Source organism: Abramis brama (assembly GCF_963993115.1).
Source record: "Abramis brama genome assembly, chromosome: 24".
Classification (NCBI taxonomy): domain Eukaryota; kingdom Metazoa; phylum Chordata; class Actinopteri; order Cypriniformes; family Leuciscidae; genus Abramis; species Abramis brama.
In genome coordinates, this window is record NC_139986.1 from 9,382,008 (window position 1) to 9,402,489 (window position 20,482).

A 20,482-nucleotide genomic window follows, 5' to 3' on the forward strand; every position below is an offset into this window, starting at 1 on the left:
TTCGCCAAAACATTAACGGGAAACTATCAATCACGTGCAAGTAGCCTACCCATTACGCATTCGTGATTGCACGTATATATATATATATATATATATATATATATATATATATATAAACATCTCTATAAAACTACTGCAGTCCATCTTTTGCTTATTCTTAATTATTCCTTTGTTAATTCTGTCTTGCATTACTATTTTGTCATTCTTAGGAGAACAGCGCAACAGTATGCTTATCATTGCTGTTTTATTGATACTTTTGTTATCACTGGCAGCAAAATAAATAAATAAATAAATACATATATTTAAAACAGCTTATATAATCTATCTATCTATCTATCTATCTATCTATCTATCTATCTATCTATCTATCTATCTATCTATCTAATATAAAAATGCAGAATGCTTTTTGTGAGTTGTGTGTAGGTAACGTAAAAACGTGTGTGTGTGTCATATATTTTCATATGAAGAGAAATAGTATAGTAAATCAACATTGGCAATTCTTTAACATGTTACATTTTACCCTTAAGCTTCATAATTTGATCTTAATTTCATGTTAGGCTACTCGATGCCAAGTCGGCGTTATAGCCTTATAGCCTACGTCTACAAGTCCATATACAAAGTGCAAATGACGGGAATTCACGGATCCTTTGGTGAAGACTTGGCTAATGAATATTATTACGTTACCGTGCAGTTGGCTTATGATTTTCTGTACAAGTGTGGTCAGCTGAACATCTCACTAAACTAAGATTCGTTAATATTAGACCTACATAAATCATATCACTGTATGTAAAAACAAAAAAACAACCTTTTTTCCTTCGTTTAAATCAAATCAGAACTGTTAATGATAAATAAATAAATAAATAAATACATAAATAAATAAATAAATAAATAAATAAACTGTCAGTGTCCTAATACATGCAGAGAAATGCAGGCAGTGGTTAGTGAAGCGCCCCTCGCTGTCTGTCACAAATGATTTAAAATTCAATTTTATACTCGCAATAGTCGTATAACCTAATAGGCCTACATGCAAAAGTTTACTTGTGTAGTTCTGCAGGTTGGCACAAAATATTTAAATATCTAACGTTTAAAATTTCGCTGACATATAAATTACAGGTACATTATTAGTGATCTATTTATGCAAACGTTGTGTAAAAACTACATAGTTACGTTTTCACAGATCCAGCAACGTGTTACTTAATATTCATAAGGAAAACCTATAGACATGTCGAAAAGACTGCCCCCAGCCCCCACGCTCCAATGCTTTAACGCACAAACATTGTCTGTAGAGTGTTTCAGTAAATATCAATAGCCTATAGCCTACTGTCAAAAATAAATAGTTGGTAACTGAGAGTTCACGCCTGCTGAGTTTATAAATCATCAATAGAGCCTAATTAAAAGCCACGTGTGTTTAATTAGACAGTCTACAGTCCGAGGAGCTCGCCTGCCTGTGCATCATGAGTGTGAGTCTATTTTTTAAAATATAGGCTATATCCTCTTTAGAGCTGCACATACTAATAAAATAACGATTAATTATGTAAGCCTATTATTAGCACTCCTCTAATTTTACTTTTATTTGAAGCACAACCAATTAACCCTATTGAATTTGTTATTGTTGTTTTTAGTATGCCATACATTCATCCAGAGTTTCTTTTAATTGTACAGTTTACGAGTAGATTCCATGATGCCTTTGTCCAAAATAACGTTAGCATGGCTATTATGATACTTATTGAAGAAAAATCTTCCGTATCCTTGACCGATCGACTGGACGAAGTTGTTATCAAGGCAGGTTTTGAATTTGCATTTTCTGAGTTTTTAAATCAGTTTTGCTATTTTGTAAGATTCTCCACTGCAAAAGTGGACCTTTCTTACCGATGTAAATTATTATTACTCTTCTTTAGGAGCTGCATAAAAACGAACATAAGAATGTTTCTTTAATATTACAAGCAATTGAACATCTGATCAGTAAGGATAAGGACAGCATCCAGAAACTTGTTCATCACGGCTTGGTTGTAAAGATAAGCATTTATTTAATTCAGATTAACGTTAAACCTATAAATTACTGGTCAGTAGCCCATGATCATTTATCATCTGCTCGCTTTTTTACATGTTGAATTGGTTTGAGATGGCGTCAGAGTATATTAAAGAACAGCACAAACCACCCAGGGACGCCATGAAACTCATAGAAGTTTTCTACGAGGTTGCAATGGTAATGCATTTTCTGTCTCTAACTCCGCGTTATTCTATTTTAATATAATATATTTATTTAATATATTTTAAATCATCCAGACTAGACACAAATTTTAAAGTGTGTGTGTATCTATCTATCTATCTATATTCTTTAAAATTATATATATATATATATATATATATATATATATATATAAAAAAATATAATTTTTTATTTTATTTTACAGAGTCTGTGTCAGATCACCATTGCAGGTGACCCATTCAAATATTTAATATCCTATTATTATTTTTGTTGTTGTACAGTTGTGCTAATTGTAATAATAATACTATTCAACTAATTCGGTGTTGTTGGAAGGCAGCAATAAGATCCTGGATATATTTCTTCTGCGGTTTGGAGCTGTAGTTTTGGATTATGAAGTGCCTTTCTGTCTGCGTCTAGAGGTAATTATCATGAAGCAATTGCAAATAATGACTGGCTAAAACATTTATACTGTAAAATAATTTGACATTATTTTTACTCAGGCCATCAGAACCATCAACTCTATGTTGGACAGCAGTCCCAAAGACACAAGGAAGAAACTCTGCCAGTCAGATGACCATACTGGGCTCTTGTAAGTCGTCAACCAGCACGCATTGCCATTAAATGAGAGTATGGTTGTTGTTACACACTCACTTAAACTTCAAACGAGCCACGCTCCCATCCAGTTACAAGCAAATTGAGAGCACTCGGGACAGGTTCTCTAGAATACAAATAGTTCTAGTTATTGTTCTAAGTTCTACATAGCATCATTTTAAAATAAAATAATGACGTTGGAGAGCTCATGTAACTCAAACGTGCATGTTGAAAGGCTGCGCTCTAGTGGACAACAAATTGCTCGACACTACAACAACACAAAAAATGAGCCAATTTCTTTGCAAACACTTGCCTTGTCATCACTTACAGAGAAGACTTGGCAAAAGCGCTGACAGACATTGGTGGTAAGTCATCAATTTGGTAAAAAAATATTAATTCTTGTAATTAATATAAATATAAATTATGGCATTTGAGCACTTGTATATCAATGTTCACATTGCATTATCTATTGTTGTCACCAGATTATGAAATGCAGGTGGCCATCTCTGAAGCACTCTGCAGGATGACACCAAGGAAACTAAGAGAAGACTTTGCTGGCAAATGGTTCCGTTTCAGAAGCTTTGCTTCAGCTTTTACTTCAATTCGTGACAAAGATTTTGAAACTGTATGTTTAGGCACTTATTTTTTTACTGCTCAAAGTACTAGAATCACTAAGCACAGTATGTTGCAGGTATCGAAGTTCTTCCTTTTGTCTTTTATTTAAAGGACTGCAGGACATTTCTGAATGAACTCAATAGTTATTTTGGGAACTCAAGAAGGTATATTTGAAAGTTTGTGATTTTTATTTATTTTTTTTTTATTATTTTTTTATTATTATTATTATTATTATTATTATTATTATTATTATTATATTGGCTTTATCCAGTCACCTGTATTCGTAAAGTTTTGACATGTTTTCATGATCCTGTTGCTCTGTCTTAGAGTCTTCTCATTCCCTTGTATTCAGGCATTTCTTGATTCAGCTGAGGTAAGCATGAATTGTTTCCCTTTTTCTTTCAGAAGTTACATATCTCACATTTTCTCCCACCACCCAGAGTGTTTTTTTTGTTTGTTTTTTTGTTTTGTTTTTAGCTCTTCAAGCCTGAAGATGAGTTTCTGAAAGAGTTTTGGGTGGATTTCAACATTGGAACATCCACTATTAGTTTCTTTGTAAATGACCCACAGGTGTGTCCAAAATATGCTTTAGTGCAGAAAGGTTTTTAATAAATCAGGAGTGCAACTAAACTGAGCTTTCATTTGTGGTAGAACACACTGTGGGAGCTAATTCACTTGCCTAAAGATGTTGTCAGCATGTATGAACTTCAAGGTGGGTTTAATAACCACAAGCTTTTCTTATATTCATAAAATTATCATGGCTTTCTTTATTAAAACTAAACGCAAACCTGAAGAAGACTAATGTGGTTGGAGTTTCTTTTAAATCCCACAAATATTTGGTGCTCAGATCATTAATCCTTTGTCTTAAAATGACTTTTTCTCTCTTACTGCTTTAGAGTGTGATGATCAGAAGATATTGGCTGTTCACATGAGCACCCCAATCTCTCATGGAGAGATCACTGGCAAAATGGTCAAAATCATCTTTAGTTCAGAGCACAACATCCAAACAGCCCTGACAAGAGTGTTTGCAGAGAAGCCACAGCCTGCCTCAGCCTCAAAGGTATTGGCATATTATACATGCGTTGTCGGGATAATTCCGGTTCACGTGGCTATGCGGAAGCGATCAAAATTCTGTATTATACATTTTAAGGCCAGAAAATTAGTTTGTTGAGGGTTGATTTGTAGGGAAGGACTACACGCCTGTGCACATATATTCAAACGTGCATACCTATAGACTGAACTCGTAATACGCATGTACACGCCATTAGCGTTCTCACAGGTTTGTGTTTTTAAAGTTTGCGTAGAGAGAACTTAAAGAGTTTTCTGTTAAAACAGTGTCGTGTTAGCAGCCCCTAAGTTAATAACTAATGATCGTTGCGACGGAAGTGAATCAATCAAAACTAAATTTAGCTGGACAATAACTTTATTCTAGAGCTGCTATAAAGCCAAAACAATCTCTGTTACTTTAATTTCCTATTATCACTGTAAAGCCGCTTTGGAACAATCTACATTGTTAAAAGCGCTATATAAATGAAGATGACTTGACTTGACATTACTGTTTTCAAAGAGTCATAGTCAATTGTGTAAATATGCTTCACACGTATACCAGGTTATAAATGTATGTTTATTTTTTAGGACACTCTGCAATCAGGGGATGCCGTGACCACGATAGAAGGCACAACGCATCTTACACTCTCAACAGATACAGCCGTATAGTGTTAAAGATAATTTACATTGTTCCAGATTTATAAATATGAAATGTCATCCTGTACAGGACCCCAGCGTGAAAAAACAGTGAAGCTGCAAAAAATTTCCAGGCATGTTTTTCTAACTATTTATGTAAAGCCCCGTGTTTGCATTGAGAGAGCAGAAGGCATCTTGATTTCTGCAATTGATTTTCATTAGACAAATTAGTATCTGATTTCAGAGTAAGTTTGTCTCATGACAATATTTTTCTTCCCTAGTCCACCTGCTGGAGAAACTAAAGGCATCCACCAGGTAACTATATAATTCAGACAGCTAAAATTAAGGTAGTCACACATGTGAATGATTGTATGGGCACCCAGTTTCACCAAAACTGTTTATTTTTATTTTATTAAGCTTTCCCTTCTTTTGAGTGGACCAAGCAGATATTCAATATCAAAGTAAGCCTGTTTATTCCTGGATACAGTAAATGCACCATCTGATAGAGAGAACAGTGGTTTTACTTTTTTTTTTTTTTTCTTTGGTGAGTGAAGAGTCAAAGGAACCCCAGGCCAAGACATCTTTCACTTTAAGGATCATTCAGATACAGAGGTGTGTCTGTGTGTGTGTGTGTTTGTGTGTGTGTGTGTGCGTGCCTACATTATGAGGACCCAAAGTCTTGTATTGTGGTGTGTATTCAGGTTTCAGGCCACGCCATTTACATTATGAGGACATGCCAATTCCCTCATAATTCAAAATCGCTAAATGAACATCCTAAACATTTTTTTACATTTCATAATGAACTCAGACAAGCTCAGTGCAGACTCATTTTTCATCAGTTCTTTTTTGTGAACTGGAATGTACAAAGGATTGTGGGTGATTGAAGGATGCAAAGGATGCACTTGATGCATCCTTCAAAATCAGCTGAATGAAGGACGTGGTAACGAAAGCTGCCTTCCATAGATTAAAATTTAGACAGCCTTTGACAGTGCTTAATGACATGGCAGGCTAGACATGCAGCCTTATAGGGCATTGCCTTCTGTTTGAGAAGCACCCATATATTTGACCCTGGACCACAAAACCAGTCTTATGAGTAATTTTTTTTAAATTGAGATTTATACATCATCTGAAAGCTGAATACATAATCTTTCCATTGATGTATGGTTTGTTAGGATATGACAATATTTGGCCGAGATACAACAATTTGAAATTCTGGAATCTGAGGGTGCAAAAAAATCAAAATATTGAGAAAATCGCCTTTAAAGGGACACTAAGTGGGAATTTCTCCCATCTAGTGGTGAAACTGTATTTTGCATTCAAACAAATAATGCTCTCCAGCGCCTCACTTTTCCAAATGCGCGTTGCATCTACGGTTGCCGTTATGTACCAAAAAGCTATGACAGGATGTCTTATAATAGCACTTCCGAGTTTTTCTTCGGGTGAACAGGTTTGTTATTTAAAACAAACTGAAACTTGAATCAACGAAAAAAAGAATGTTACAGTATAAATTACTGACTGTGAAAAACATTAACTATGGTAGTTAGTAGTAATGCCGCCTTTATTTGTTATATTTTTGAAGTACGTGCATTGTTAGATATCATCATCATCATCCATGCCTTCTCTAATGTTCCTTTACTCAATAGCTGCTATTCATCAAAGAGCCTGTTTAACTTACTATGAATAGAATAGATAAATAGATATAACTATAAATGTTCTACTGTCTATATAATAAAGTTCACAACAAAGCAATGAAAAATAAGCTTGTAATTAAGACCGTAACATTGACTTACCTGTCGAGAAGAAAGCAGGCAACTTCAGCATCTCTTTTGAAAGCTTTCTCCTGCATTAGCTATCCCGACATTAACCCTTGTTTTTGTAATCTCCGGTCACGTTTCCTTTTACGGTCTATTTTGGACTTTTTCAACGACGAGGACTGTTTATCCTGTGACTCATATGTATGTATGAATGAACGGTGTATAAATAGCCGTGCAGTGCAGCCTTTTAAACATGCCGCGGCAGTGACAAGCGCCTCTCTCTGCTCTGCTCCTCCGCTTCTGTTGACTTCAGTCACGTGACGCTGGTTCTGAACGAAACGCGTTGTGGAAACGCGTTGGCCTAGTACTTTTTGTCCCTCTCTGCTATTATAGTTTTTCAAGATGGCGGAACTACATGGAAGCCTCCGTGGACCTACCCGTCCCATGTATATAAAGATAATAAATTCTTCGTTTACGAGGATTAGTCTGATCATTGGCATAGGTATTTGTACACCATTGAGGGCATATTTATGAATAAAAATATTGATTTTAGATAATAAAATACCTAAAAAGCTACATATTGTCCCTTTAAAGTTGTCCATTTCTATTGGCGATTGTGCTGCATCCATTCACAAAAATAAATGTTTTATATATTTAAGTTGGGAAATTTACAAAATATCTTCATGGAACATGATCTTTACTTAATATCCTAATGATTTTTGGCATAAAAGAAAAATCTATAATTTTGACCCTTACAATGTCTTGTTGGCTGTTGCCACAAATATACCCGTGCGACATAAGACTGGTTTTGTGATCCAGGGTCACATATGTCTGAAGACCTAGATTAACTGGTGCAGGATAGTGGCCCTCCGGGAGCAGGTTTGAACACCGCTTTATTACGTCTATGGAATGTCCTCATAATGATAGGTGTACCAAAATGTACAGCCATGTCCAGAAGTATTGGTAGCGACAAATCCTGTTTTGTAAAGTTTTCTGATTCAGTTGTTGTGGTGTTGATTCACATTGTTTCTATATTATAGTGATCAGATACATTATAAATTACTGTAAAAAGCTTCACTGGCCAAAAAAAAAAAAAAAAAAAAAATATATATATATATATATATATATATATATATATATATATATATATATATATATATATATATATATATATATATATATATATATATATATATATAATATATTAATTTATATTAATTAATTATTTTTTTTGCGCTGGCACAGAATGACCAGTTATCATCTTTTCTCTAATCATATCATCAGCACATGACACAGGGAAAAGTGTGAACAAGTACTAGTCAGGTGAAATCACTATCATTCTGATTGGATTATAAGAGCAGACCAATTGCTAAAAAATGTGTGTTCTTGTGTTAGCAATGGTTACCTCCAAAGAAATGTGTGCAGCATCATCAATTTTGCATCAGAATGGCCTCACGTGCAAGGAATTTGCTGCAAAGAATATTGCACCTAAAAGAACCATTTATCGAATCAAGAAATTCAAGGAGAGAGATTCAATTGCAATGAAGAAGGCTTCAGGACGTCCCAGAGTGTCCAGTTAGCGCAAGACTTTCTCCTCCTGAGAAGTCCGCTATTGAATTGTGTGACCACCAGTGTAGAGCTTGCTTAATACTGGCACTAGGTGGGTGTTGGTTCATCTGCACGCACAGTGAGGCAAAGACTTTTGGACATTGGCCTGGTGTCAAAATGTACAGCAAAGAAGTCACTTCTCTCCAAGAAAAACTTTAAGGACAGACTGAAATTCTGCAGGAAGTACAATATCTGGACAGCAGAAGACTGGTGCAAAGTTATTTTCTCTGATGAAGCCCCCTTATGACTGTTTGGGACATCTGGAAAATCTATTACAAGAAAAGGTGAACACCACCATGAGTAATGTGTCATGCCAACAGTGAAGGATCTTGAAACCATCCATGTGTGTGGAATTGCTTTTCATCCAAGGAATGAATTTTTAGTTATGATCTTTGCGTTTTCCAGCATGATGGAGCACCATGTCACAAGGCAAGATTGATAATGAAGTGGCTTGTAGATCGTTACATAGGCTTTATTTTTTTTATCTGTGGCCAGGCAACTTCCTTCGTAATTCCATAGAGAACCTGTGGTCAATCCTTAAAAGGCGAGTGGACAAACAGAAGAATGGGCCGTATTCACAAAACATCTTATGGCTAAAAGTAGTTCCTAACTTGCCGATTTAAGAGAAACTCTTTAAAAACACTTCAGTCTATTTTCAGTCATAATTTTAGGACTCCTACATTTTTGCTCTAAGAGTTTTTCACAAAGCATTTTAGTGCTAAAACTAGCTCCTAAATCTGTGAAATGTTAAAGTAGTCAAGAGGACTCCTAAGTCACTAAGACAAAATCACAAACAATCCTAATGTCTGTTGCTGGCAATCCGCCTAAGACACTGTACACCATTGAGGCGATAGTGCTATAGAGGCAATAGAGCCTTGGGTGTTAAACCTTTTCTTCATAAATGCAATAAATATTTAGATTTATAGATTTTTAATCTACAATAGAATAACAAAAATAAATCTTTAATAAATAAATAATGTCCGATTACCTGTGGCAGTTGTTTTCACGAGATCACACTTACAAATGATTGAATAGAGTAAAAAAAAACTAATGAGCGTATTTGGCATGCTGTCCAAGGGAATCGAGGGCTCCGAGCTTGGAAATTAGCCCAAACCCAGAGTTCTCCCCCGTATCCTCAGTCTTGGCCAGAGGGAGGGATGCAGAAAACTGTCGAGGTAACTAGGTGAGTCTGCTCTCGGCTATGTGTATATATACCTCCTCTCGAGCTGATTAGATAGACTGTTTGAACGTGCTCCTCCTGAACTTTGATTATAAAACATAATTTGTCGCTCTTGAGATGCAGACATGTAAATGACTGACAATTAGCTGAACATATACTGGTTTAATTAGTGACACTTAGCCTACATTTTCAAACCTTTATTTGAATATGGCGACATTTATTTTTAAACATTTTGTTGGAATTTTACAATATTTCTATGATAAAATCACTGACAGAGACTTCTCCCCCTTCAGCCAATCACTGTGTGCATAGTTAGTGTTGACATCATCCATAGCAATGAGGTCAACCCCGCCCTTACCTCTTAGCTTAAGACTTCTCTCTATTCCTTAGTAAAAGTTGGTCTCAGCAGCTTTGTGAATAAGTTTTAAAAGAACTCTTAACTAAGAACTTTTACTGCCATTTAGGAGAACTCTTAGTGATATATAAAATGTTTTGTGAATACGACCCCTGATCGCCATCAGTCAAGATTTGGCCCAGAAACTGTTAACCAGCATGCCAAGGCAAATTGCAGAGGTTATGAAGAAGGGTCAACACAGTAAATACTGACTCTTTGCATATTTAAGGTTTTTGCCAACAAAAGCCTTTAAAACTTTAAAACGTCGAAAAATAATCCACAAACACTGAAGCCGCAAACTTTGCAAAACACAAAATACGTTTGGCTATATGGCTGTAGTGTGTCTGTGTTCTGGTACTTTACTAATGTGCTGATGGACTTCTGGGTCTGTTCTCTAGAGTTTTTATGCTTTGTTTCACATTGAGCAGTTGTTGTTACAATGTGCTCTTTGTGACAATAAAAATTACTGGAATAATGTCTAAGGGCTACGTGATGAAGAATGGATGTAGTTTTCTGGCATATGAGTAGGTGTGTATATGGCTGCCCCAGGTGATCCTTGAGGTGTCTCAATGTCTGAGTGACACTTTTGACACAGAACGATCAGGGAAGTCACATTACAAGAAGCCAAAGACTATAACGTTCATGACTGCTTTATGGAGGTACCAGGTCAGTGGAGTGCAGTCACACATATCAGATCCCACTGTCCAGTTTTTGACTTAATATTAATTTCTTGACCAAATCTTGGGCTTCTGGGTCAGTTTGTTCATTTTATTGTTTATCTTGATCTGGCCAGTGCCTTAATGTCTATAAATTGCCACTCAAATGACTGTTGAAAATGAAAATATTTAATATTATTTTCTACCAAAATGGATTCATTTTTTAAATATTAAAATTTAAGATTAGTTGAGATTTTGGCCTTCTTGTTTAGGTTGAACGTGCCAAGACTGTATTGTTCTGTCAGACACCATCTTCTAATGGGTAAGTGACATCTCTGTATGGTCTGATGATGCTTGTCTAATATTGAAATCAGCAGATGAAATGCAGCAGTGTTACTCTGTTTGTCAAAATGTACTGTTGAACATTTGCCATAGTCTCACTAAAACATGCTTCTTTCTTCATCAGGTCTACAAAGTCCCTCCCTGACACTCTGGGAAGAACTCCTGTGAAGGTTAGCCAGAATGTGTAAAGGCCCCATTATTTGTGTAAATTGGTAATTTTATTCATGTTAGACATTGGTGCATTTAAGAATGTCTTAGTTTGCCTAATCTAGCTTTCTAATAAACCTGAATAATATAAACTGAATATTGTTGGCTCTGTGACACAGTTATGCCCCTCTGTTGGGAGCAGCTTTTGACAAAAGTGTCTACAAAATCTATAAATGTATCAATTAAATGTAAAGTGGTTGATTGCAGAAGAAAATAAGGGTGATGCATTCAGATGAAGGATTTCTCCGCAAGGACACTCCACATGCTGACTACAGCAGGAGAAAGCCCAGACCTAAGGGAAAACTCAGAGGTATCATTCCTCATCCCGCAGGACTAGGCTACATCACTTTATAAATCCTCCAGATAGGCTGCAACCTAACTTTTTTTTCTTTTCTTTTTTTACTCTTGCATAGTTCTTCCTCTTTCCTCACCCAGCAGTAATGAGGAGGAATTCTCCAAGGTAGAATGTAATTTTTCAGAAGATTTGCGGTATAAACAAAATAGCCACAATTATGTAGGGCATAACAATGTAGGTCTTTTAATGATTTTCTTCTATTTTTCTTTCTTTCTAGTATTCAACACCCAAACAAAGACTTCAAGTGGCAAGTGAAGACGGGCAGTCTCAAGTCAAACTAGGGAGATCACTGAACAAAGAATTGTCATTACTTAAAGAGACCACTGCTGATTCAGGTCAGTATGATTGCATCAGAAGATAGCTTATTCTGATCTAAATGTCCTGACATTGTGGTTTCTTTTCAAGGTTTTCAAAACAAGACTGTTTTTGAAACCAGTTTACAAGCAGATGAACTTAATAATCTTATTGAAGAGGTACAACTTGATTTCAGTACGTTTAGGTTTTAATGCATATTTATCTTTAACTAAGTAAATACTGTCTTAGGAGCACTGTTTGGTTAAAGAAACGCCACTTCCCATAAGAACTGAAGCACTTGAATCATCAGGTGAGTACCTAACCCCCCACACTCAGACACACTTTTTGACATAAGATGTCCAAAAATAAAATCCCTAAAAAGACTTCAGAAATCAGTAACAATTTTGCTGCTAATGGAGGAAACGTGCCACACAGAGCTGTACATGAAAGGGGACAAGCAGCTGCCCAGACAACCAACATTCCAACCTAGAAGACTTTTTGTGTCTAGCCCACTAGAGGATGCTGCAGGTAAATGAGTTCAGTCTTGAACATACACACATTTATGTCACATTTATGTTACATTTGTTACATTTATGCTGAACCCACATTATAAATATCTTGACCCTTGAGCTTTCCAACACATATGAGAGTATTGTGTCTAGTCAGATTCTTGAGGGGGGTTTTTTTATTAAAAACTAGACTTTTACATTTTATGAAAAGTATGGTGGTGCTGAAGAGTAGTACCTCAGGAATCTGCACATGATATCATTCATGTCACACATTTAGTTATGCATTTAGCAGACATTTATCCAAATCAACTTGCACTGCATTCATGGTATACATTTGATCAGGTCATGCATTCCCCTGGGGTTCAAACCCATGACATTGGCATTGTTAGCTCAAGAGCTACGGGAATACTGCACATACAGTGCAGGATGAGATGCACATACTGTAAAAGTTGGTAACAATTTATTTCGATAGTTCACTTTTTTTACTGCATGTCAACTACCAGTCATTAGAGCATTAGAAGACTGTTTGCTTAAAATCTGCTAACACTTTATTCTGATGTCTGTCCCAACAGACATTGTACTGACCATAAAAGCAGCTTTGCTAATACTGTATTAAAAGTTGACATTTAATAACTTATTACTTAGTAGCCATTCTACTATCCATATAAAAATAATACTACCTAAAGTGTTCAGGGTTTATTCCAATCACTAGTGATGCTTAACTTAATCTGTAAATATTTTGATACAGTGGCTTGTTGTTGTTTTTTGGCTCATTTACACTCTAGTGTTTGCTCTGGTTTTTCTGTTTGAAAGGATGAAAAGCAGCCATTGTGTGCTGCTGCTCACTGCCAAACAAAGAGAGTGACCTGAATGCCAAATGTACACTATTCTCTGTGTGTGTGTGTGTGTGTGTGTGTGTGTGTGTGTGTTAGAGCGAATAACTGAAGTGTTGATGGAAGATGAGGAGTCAGAGGAAGAGTTGGGTGCAGGTGTCAGAGCTGCATTTAATGGCTTTAAGACTCAGTTGAGAGCACACTTTTCTGTAAGTACAAAAACTCCAGTCTTTCTACTTCCAACTACTTTGTTAGCATTAGTAAATAATTTAATTTATCTAAAAGTTAGAATTGGCAAAGGTTCTTTTTTATTTATTTATTTAAAAGGAGATATTTAGCAGATAAATCTGAGCGGTAAATTGGTGCAGTCAAACTTCCAAAACATAAGAGAAGGCCAATATGATGCGATTTCACAATGTATTCTTGGATCAACATCTTTGTTGATCCTGGAACAACATTACAATCTACCAATTAGATTTGAAGGACAAGTTTACAGCTTATGTCAAGCATAGGCTTACAATCAGGGTGGTGCTTCTACATCAGTGTAATTCACTGATCATTTTCCTCTGATTTTAGGGATAAGTTATGGGTAGGGCTAGGTTTAGGGGTAGGGATAGGATTAAGACTACATTTTCGGACAGGAATGTTGTTCCAGGATCAACAAAATGTTGATCCAGGAATATGTCTTATTTGACAAAATCAGTGACCTATGTGCGATATTCCAAGTCTTCTGAAGCCAATAGCTTCAGTTCACTTCATATTCAACTTTGGTTATGACTTGATTAATCACATCATGATATGTGATAAGTATTTTCAATGCACTGTGACCTTTGGCCTGTTCATAAATGTCATTTTATGGCTTAATTTCAACATTTATGCTTTTTTTGTCATATTTGGATCTTGTCAATGCATTTTGTGTTTAATGCAATAAGCCATACAGGTATATGCATGTACAGGTACTGCATGAGAGACATTTGGTGTGAACTACCCCCTGACTTTAGTCGGCAGAAAATTATTTTATTTGTGATCCAGAGCAGGTATAAGAAGATTGAAGCCAGATCACTGCAATCTTTAACGGACTGTCAGAGAAATGTGACCTCTCTCTTGGGAACTGTACACAATCAAAGGTACAGAGCACAAAATACAGCATTAGAATTCAGTAGGTTATTTGTCCTCTTCTGTCCATAAACCATGTAAATGTATAAATAATCTAAAATAGTCAAAAAATATAATCACCAGTTAAGCTGACTAAAATAACACTGCTCACTTTTAATCTAAATGGTTATTATAGCTGAGGTACAGAAAATGAACCATGCTGCTCTGCTTGTAGGTTGGTGCATCTGGAGCAGTTCCAGAACTTGGTGGTGCAGCAGTTGGAATGTTTGGAGAAGGACTGTCTGTCTCTCAAAACCATTGAGAAGGAGACTGTGGTCTGTCTCAGTTTCTCAATGCAATGGGCACATTTTTCATATTAAGTAGATTGTCTTCAAAGGCAAACTGAAATGTTTATAAATTTAGCAAAAAAAGAAACATCCTCCCAGTTTCAACTTCCCAGCAAATTTATTGACCTGTAAATATTTGTATGAACATAAAAAGATTCAACAACAGAGACACAAACTAAACAAGTTTCACTGACATTTGACGAACTGAAATGGAATGATGAGTTACACCACTCCTTGACTTGCAAGTTCTCGAACATGTCTGGGGGGTCATATGGTTACATCTGGTTTGGCACCGCATGGATGATCAGCTGTCCTTCCAGATTCCCTTTAGCACTGACTTGGGCGTCTTGCATTACGGACATTGCAGTTTATTACTCTGGCCACATCTGCCATCCTCATTCCTCCCTGCAGCAGGACTATGGCATTTTCACGCAGGTGAACGGGGACCCTGGGCATCTTTTTCTTCAACTTCTAATTGTCTTCTGCCTGTACACGGTTAATGTCTTGAGGACTGTTCCACAGGTGCATATGCAGTAAATGTTTGTTTCATTGAACAAGCATGAAAAACATTGTTCAAACCCTTTCCAATAAAGATCTGTAAAGCTTATTTGGATTTTACAAAATTCTTTAAAATACAGTATCCTGAAAAGGGGATGTTTCTTTTCTGCTCAGTTTATAATCTCCTGAACAAAGCATATTTAATAGCAGAAGTCTGTTGATGAAGTGCTGTTCTGTCATATGCTCTTTTTCATGTCTTAGAATTTCTGGCAGTCAGAGTCTGACACAGTTCGGGCATTTTGTGATGAACAGCAGAAGAGGTAGAAAAGTATACGCCTGGTTTATGTGTGCTTGGCACGACGAACATGCTGTTTTTGTCTGTAACCCCCCTTCTGATCCCCTGTGGCAGGTTGGATTCTCTCCTAATCCCTCATGTGGGTACAGAAGCATCATTTAGTCAGTCAGTGAGAAGAGAGGCCAAAATTACTGTGGTAAGTGGTTTGTTCATTATAGCTTTTGTTTGCCAGCAATATGTATAGACTTTTTACAGGGCAAGAATATCTAACTTATATTTATAATGTTGGCATGTACAATTAATAAATTAACATGCAATTAACTACTACTCAGACACCATAAGTCATTTGAATTTTCATCTTCTCCAGCCAGCCTCTCCTCGAGGACAATCATCCATGGTTGCCCTATCAGAGACCCCCACTGCAGATCCCTCATAGGACTTTACACTAATGCTTTTTCTTTCATATGCCTTTTTGTCTTTCTGAATTGTCTACTCCTAATTAAAACAATTGAATTGTCACTGTAAGTTTAATATATAATATTTAATATAACAAACATCACACAACATTTGATACTTCAAGTGTTTTATTTAGTGTGTTAGTATGAAGACATTAAGTTTTCATATGGGCTCCATTTAAAATGGTACAGGTTTGCACCAAAGACAAAAAGTTTGTGTATTTGGGTCATCTACTATACATGTTAATCCACTTTGAAATTTGACAATTAACATTTAGCAGATATACACAGTTAAAATGTACAATCTTTATCTTCTGGTAAAATGGACTAAAAATACTGATGACTCAACCTGCACCCATGAATGAGTGTCTGTTGCTTGTAGCACCTGCCAAGATCAGCAAGATGTAGCAGAACATGGTTCATGGCTGTGGCATTAATATAGAGGTTATTCACGGTTTAAACAAGGTGACATACCCTTTGATATCCTCAACATCATATGCAATAGGAAATACAAAACTGCATTTGTCAAACAATTTCATGGGGTCTTTAACACAAAGTTCAAAAAAAATTATATAGCATTTATCATGAAACTTGATATCTGTACACAACAACAATCCATGTCTGGCTGATAATGAAGATTTGGAAAGGTGTCTTAGTGCTACTGTATGATATATAAGATCCTTAATTTCTATATATTCAATTACACTAAACTGTCAAATCAGATAAAGGATTGTAGCCTATGGCATATTTTGTTTAACAATACATTTATAGTGTAGAGATTTAGAGAACATTGCAGACCATTTCCTTGCAGTTATAGATAAACTAGCAAAGATGCATGATAAAGTAAATGCTGTACTCCATAACAAAGGCATTTATTTTGAATTGGACAAATATTTTTTTCCCTCAATTATTGTACAGCATTTACATCGCTCAGTTATGAGACTTGAGAGGAACATTTGTAAAACAAAGATACAAAATGGTTAAGTTTTAATTTTAAAAATCACAGTTTGATTATCAGATGATTAGCTGCTATTAAGCTAATATTCAGTATAACTGGACTGAGACGATCCATTCTATTGGTCATGTCACAGCATCACTGCAGCTTCGGTTTGGAGTAGACTCCGTTGAGAGAAGATGAAAGGCCATTCAAATGATTGTTTTTAAATTCTCCATCCTTGGCCATTCTGCCACCCTCCAGCCTTCTCTTTTTGTATGTCTGCAGAGAACAGACATTTATTGCTTAACAATTGATAAGACTGGAAGCATGAGACCACACATACCACTAAGCATGACCCAAATCACTAGAAGATGGAGGCATTTAATGCAGAGCGAATTAAAATGAATGGCCTAACCAGTTTCACAACTTTTGACTAGCACGTGGCATAGTCACAAACTTCACAGGCACTGGTCCCATGACAGACAACGTTTAGATTCAATGGGCCTCATTTATCAATCTAACGTAGCAACGAGTGAGAAATCATCTAACGACAGGTTTCAAGTGTGATTTATGAAACATATGTATGTTGCCAATCGAATGCTGCCAATGTACAAATGATCGTACGTTGATAAATGTGGCGGCTGAATACAATCGTCATTTGAATATCATGCCCCTGAAAATTTAAGGTTTTAGAAGCCTTGCCCCTATTTGACATGAGAAACGTAATCCGGTCAAGACATTTACATTTATGCATTTGTCAGACGCTTTTATCCAAAGCGACTTACATTGCATTCTAGGTACACATTTTACATTTTGTCAGTTCTTGCTTTCCCTGGGAAACGAACCCATGACCTTGGCGTTGCTAGCGCCAACACTCTACTGTTTGAGAAAAAACTCTTACTCCAAAAAACACCTGTTAACCTCGTAATTGTAAAAAATTATATTAATTTAAATGTATATAAAATACCGATTAATAAAACGAAACATTTACAAACATTATAAACACTAGTGTAGCCTACACTAGTGTTTATAATGTTTGTAAATGTTTCGTTTTGTAAAATTCTATATATTCACAGCATGAATATATAGACATATATAATATAGGATATTATATCAGAACAAGAATTGAAAAATAAGTAGCTATAAATTATATATTAAACTATAAAATAAAACACAAATTAGGCTATAGTGGCATTCATTATAAACAACATACAAACATCAAGCCAAAATGAATTTATTGTATGGCACTGGGCTCACCTCTCTTATTCGGCAAGAATACAAATATGTTTCCATATTTGCCTCGTAACGTTTGGTTGCTAAACTATTATTCATTATGTAGCTTAAACAAGGCTTTGTATTTCACTCGTGTTCCAATATCCACGAAAAACAGCATCCTTCACATGCGCAAATATGTGTTTGGTTGGGCGCTGGGCACGCTGATTTTACAGCGGACCATTTAAATTGAGCAGTGTGACTTTTATGTTTGGTCGACTGCATTTTGATAAATGGCAAGTTTTGCGTGGAAACGGCCGTACATTTAGTTTTCTGTCGTACGTTCGTTTCATAAATGAGGCACTATTCTCCTTGCTTCTTTCTACCACGTCCTCGTGAGTCGTGAAGTAGGCTAATGCCTCTCAAGACGTCACAAAATCCGATGGCACTGCTTAGACTGCTAAGTAAAACTACCACCCTGTTTTGAAAAATAAACTTTGGAGCCGGGCTCATTTGTTTGTGAAAGTCTTATGTATACCATCATATACAGTTTTACAACATAAACAGTGCATAGATTGCATAATTTCTTGAAGAACGATGATGGAGAGCAGATCGTTCAGGCAAAATCTGACGTAAACAATTGCCAATATATCAATATTTCACAGATTTAACGCTTTTGTGGACAAAAAGTGCTGTTGGATGTTTTTCAATAGATGCTTGTCATGGACATTTTACGCAAGTACAATGGCTTGGATTCATCTCACCATCGCTATTTCATAACAAATGTATGAAAACCTGTTTTAATTTTACATGTTGTCATTTGTACTCCCGACACAAATTACAATATTACTGCTGCTGGAGCATCTATATCATAAAACAGACACGGTATATTGACACTACACCCTTAGAACTTTCAAAAGATGTATAATTTGTTCATTGTACATGCACTTGCAAACTTCCCTAAGCACTTCCCCTCAGGGGAATCCCTGCCGCCATTTTCAAGTAGGCTAGGTTCCAGTTTGTGAAGTGGATGAGGGAAGTTTATATGGAAAGACCCTCGCTCCCTCGATTTTGTACATTACTTCATGTAACCCAGTAAAATACAATTCTTCAGTTAATGGGTTATCTCAATTTATTCGTTTTATTATGTTCTAATCCAGAGCTAAAATGTGAATTAAATATACATCTCAGTATAGTATGTTTAAAGGTGTGTGTTCCTGTAAGTAGCCTACGTTCGTTCCTATTTCAAGTTTGATTGAGATGTAGGCTACATTTGAAAATGTGGCATTAACCAACAAGTTAGGTGTTGCATTATTTTATTGGTTTATGTGAATTAAGTCCCGCCCTCACTGGTGTTTTGTGTAACGTGAGTGGTTGTTCGAGAGATCAGAGAAGATTTTGACAAGTGCGGGAGTTCAGTTAGAGAAAGGGGAATGTGAGAGACGCACTTGCGGTAAGAGAGTGATTTGATTAATTATTTAAAAAAATCTTGATCTGTAATGTAGATCGGGGGTGAAGCACTGACACAGGGATAATTCATTTGTGTTTACTTCTTTGAGATCGCCGCGAGTGTTTTACGGTCTGTCAGTGTTGTTAATCTGCCGTTCAGGCGCGAATACTATGGGGTGAGATTTCGGTCAGAATTCTGCGCGCGCAAGATCACATTTTGAGTGTGCAAAAGGGCATTTCGCACGCGCGTGAACTGAGTTTTGCGGAGAAATGTTCGTCTCGCAGATAAGAAAATATTGCGGGCGAACGAAAATCAATTTTGCATTTAAAATAAGTATTTGGATGTGCGCGGACGTTCTCTTTCGCGTGTGCAAAGTTTCGCTTTCTTGCTCCTTTCATACCAGCCGTGAGCGCCAGTGTTGCCAACTATTTTCAAAGGAAAGTAGCTAACGCCTCCCCTTAAAGTCGCTAAATGTCGCTAGATGACGTCATACGTCAATTAGCATATTCATGACGTCATCGCGGCATACTTGCGTTCTGCCTGCCTAATGTTTTTTCTCATTAAAATCATGCTCACATACTGTATTTTAGTATAACATCATAATATAATATAGCCGAATATCCAATAAAGCTGTTCTAATTTACTATATTTTTTTGTCAGACGAGTAGCTATTGAATGACTATTTTTTATATGTGTAAAATTATCTGAATTGAGAGAGTTCGGGAACTGGGTGAAGTTGTGAACTAAAGCACTGTTGAAGTGAGTATGCAAGTGATAAGCACAAGAAAAGAAAGGAAAATAAAATGGTCAAACTAAATTCTTTAAATATAAAACAAAGTAATAAGTCCGTGAAACAACACTGCTCATTCACGTCTGTAAGCTGCCGTGCTGCTGCTCCTCTCTCAGCCATTCACTGAACAGGGTAGACGCAGAGAGAGGTGTGTGACGGCAGGGAGAAAGCAA

The 20,482-nt window shown here is 36.2% G+C and overlaps 2 protein-coding genes across 3 annotated transcripts in view; one reads left to right on the forward strand and one right to left on the reverse strand.

Moving 5' to 3' along the window:
- The first annotated feature begins 1,079 nt into the window (after nucleotides 1-1,079).
- Nucleotides 1,080-16,273, forward strand: sycp2l (synaptonemal complex protein 2-like). Of its 2 annotated transcripts, XM_084102353.1 has the most exons (30): nucleotides 1,080-2,206; nucleotides 2,415-2,439; nucleotides 2,543-2,628; nucleotides 2,710-2,798; nucleotides 3,131-3,165; nucleotides 3,283-3,425; nucleotides 3,527-3,579; nucleotides 3,743-3,788; nucleotides 3,893-3,985; nucleotides 4,067-4,127; nucleotides 4,312-4,475; nucleotides 5,051-5,090; nucleotides 5,190-5,232; nucleotides 5,380-5,413; nucleotides 5,516-5,559; nucleotides 5,653-5,710; nucleotides 10,963-11,012; nucleotides 11,157-11,202; nucleotides 11,447-11,549; nucleotides 11,653-11,699; nucleotides 11,812-11,929; nucleotides 12,000-12,067; nucleotides 12,138-12,198; nucleotides 12,324-12,416; nucleotides 13,330-13,439; nucleotides 14,263-14,357; nucleotides 14,561-14,660; nucleotides 15,432-15,490; nucleotides 15,580-15,661; nucleotides 15,833-16,273. In XM_084102353.1, the coding sequence occupies exons 1-30, from the start codon at nucleotides 2,105-2,107 to the stop codon at nucleotides 15,899-15,901; spliced, it is 2,217 nt and encodes a 738-aa protein (XP_083958479.1). In that variant the 5' UTR covers nucleotides 1,080-2,104; the 3' UTR covers nucleotides 15,902-16,273. The 2 variants fall into 2 exon arrangements, with proteins under 2 accessions (XP_083958479.1, XP_083958480.1); XM_084102354.1 differs by lacking the exons at nucleotides 5,516-5,559; nucleotides 5,653-5,710 and having other exon boundaries at nucleotides 2,136-2,206; nucleotides 2,547-2,628.
- Nucleotides 16,032-20,482, reverse strand: part of elovl2 (ELOVL fatty acid elongase 2) — a 119,756-nt gene continuing 115,305 nt past the window's right edge. The window contains exon 8 of the mRNA XM_084102361.1: nucleotides 16,032-17,136. Within this exon, the coding sequence (XP_083958487.1) occupies nucleotides 17,014-17,136 (123 nt within the window). The 3' untranslated portion in view covers nucleotides 16,032-17,013. The remainder of the gene's footprint in view (nucleotides 17,137-20,482) is intronic.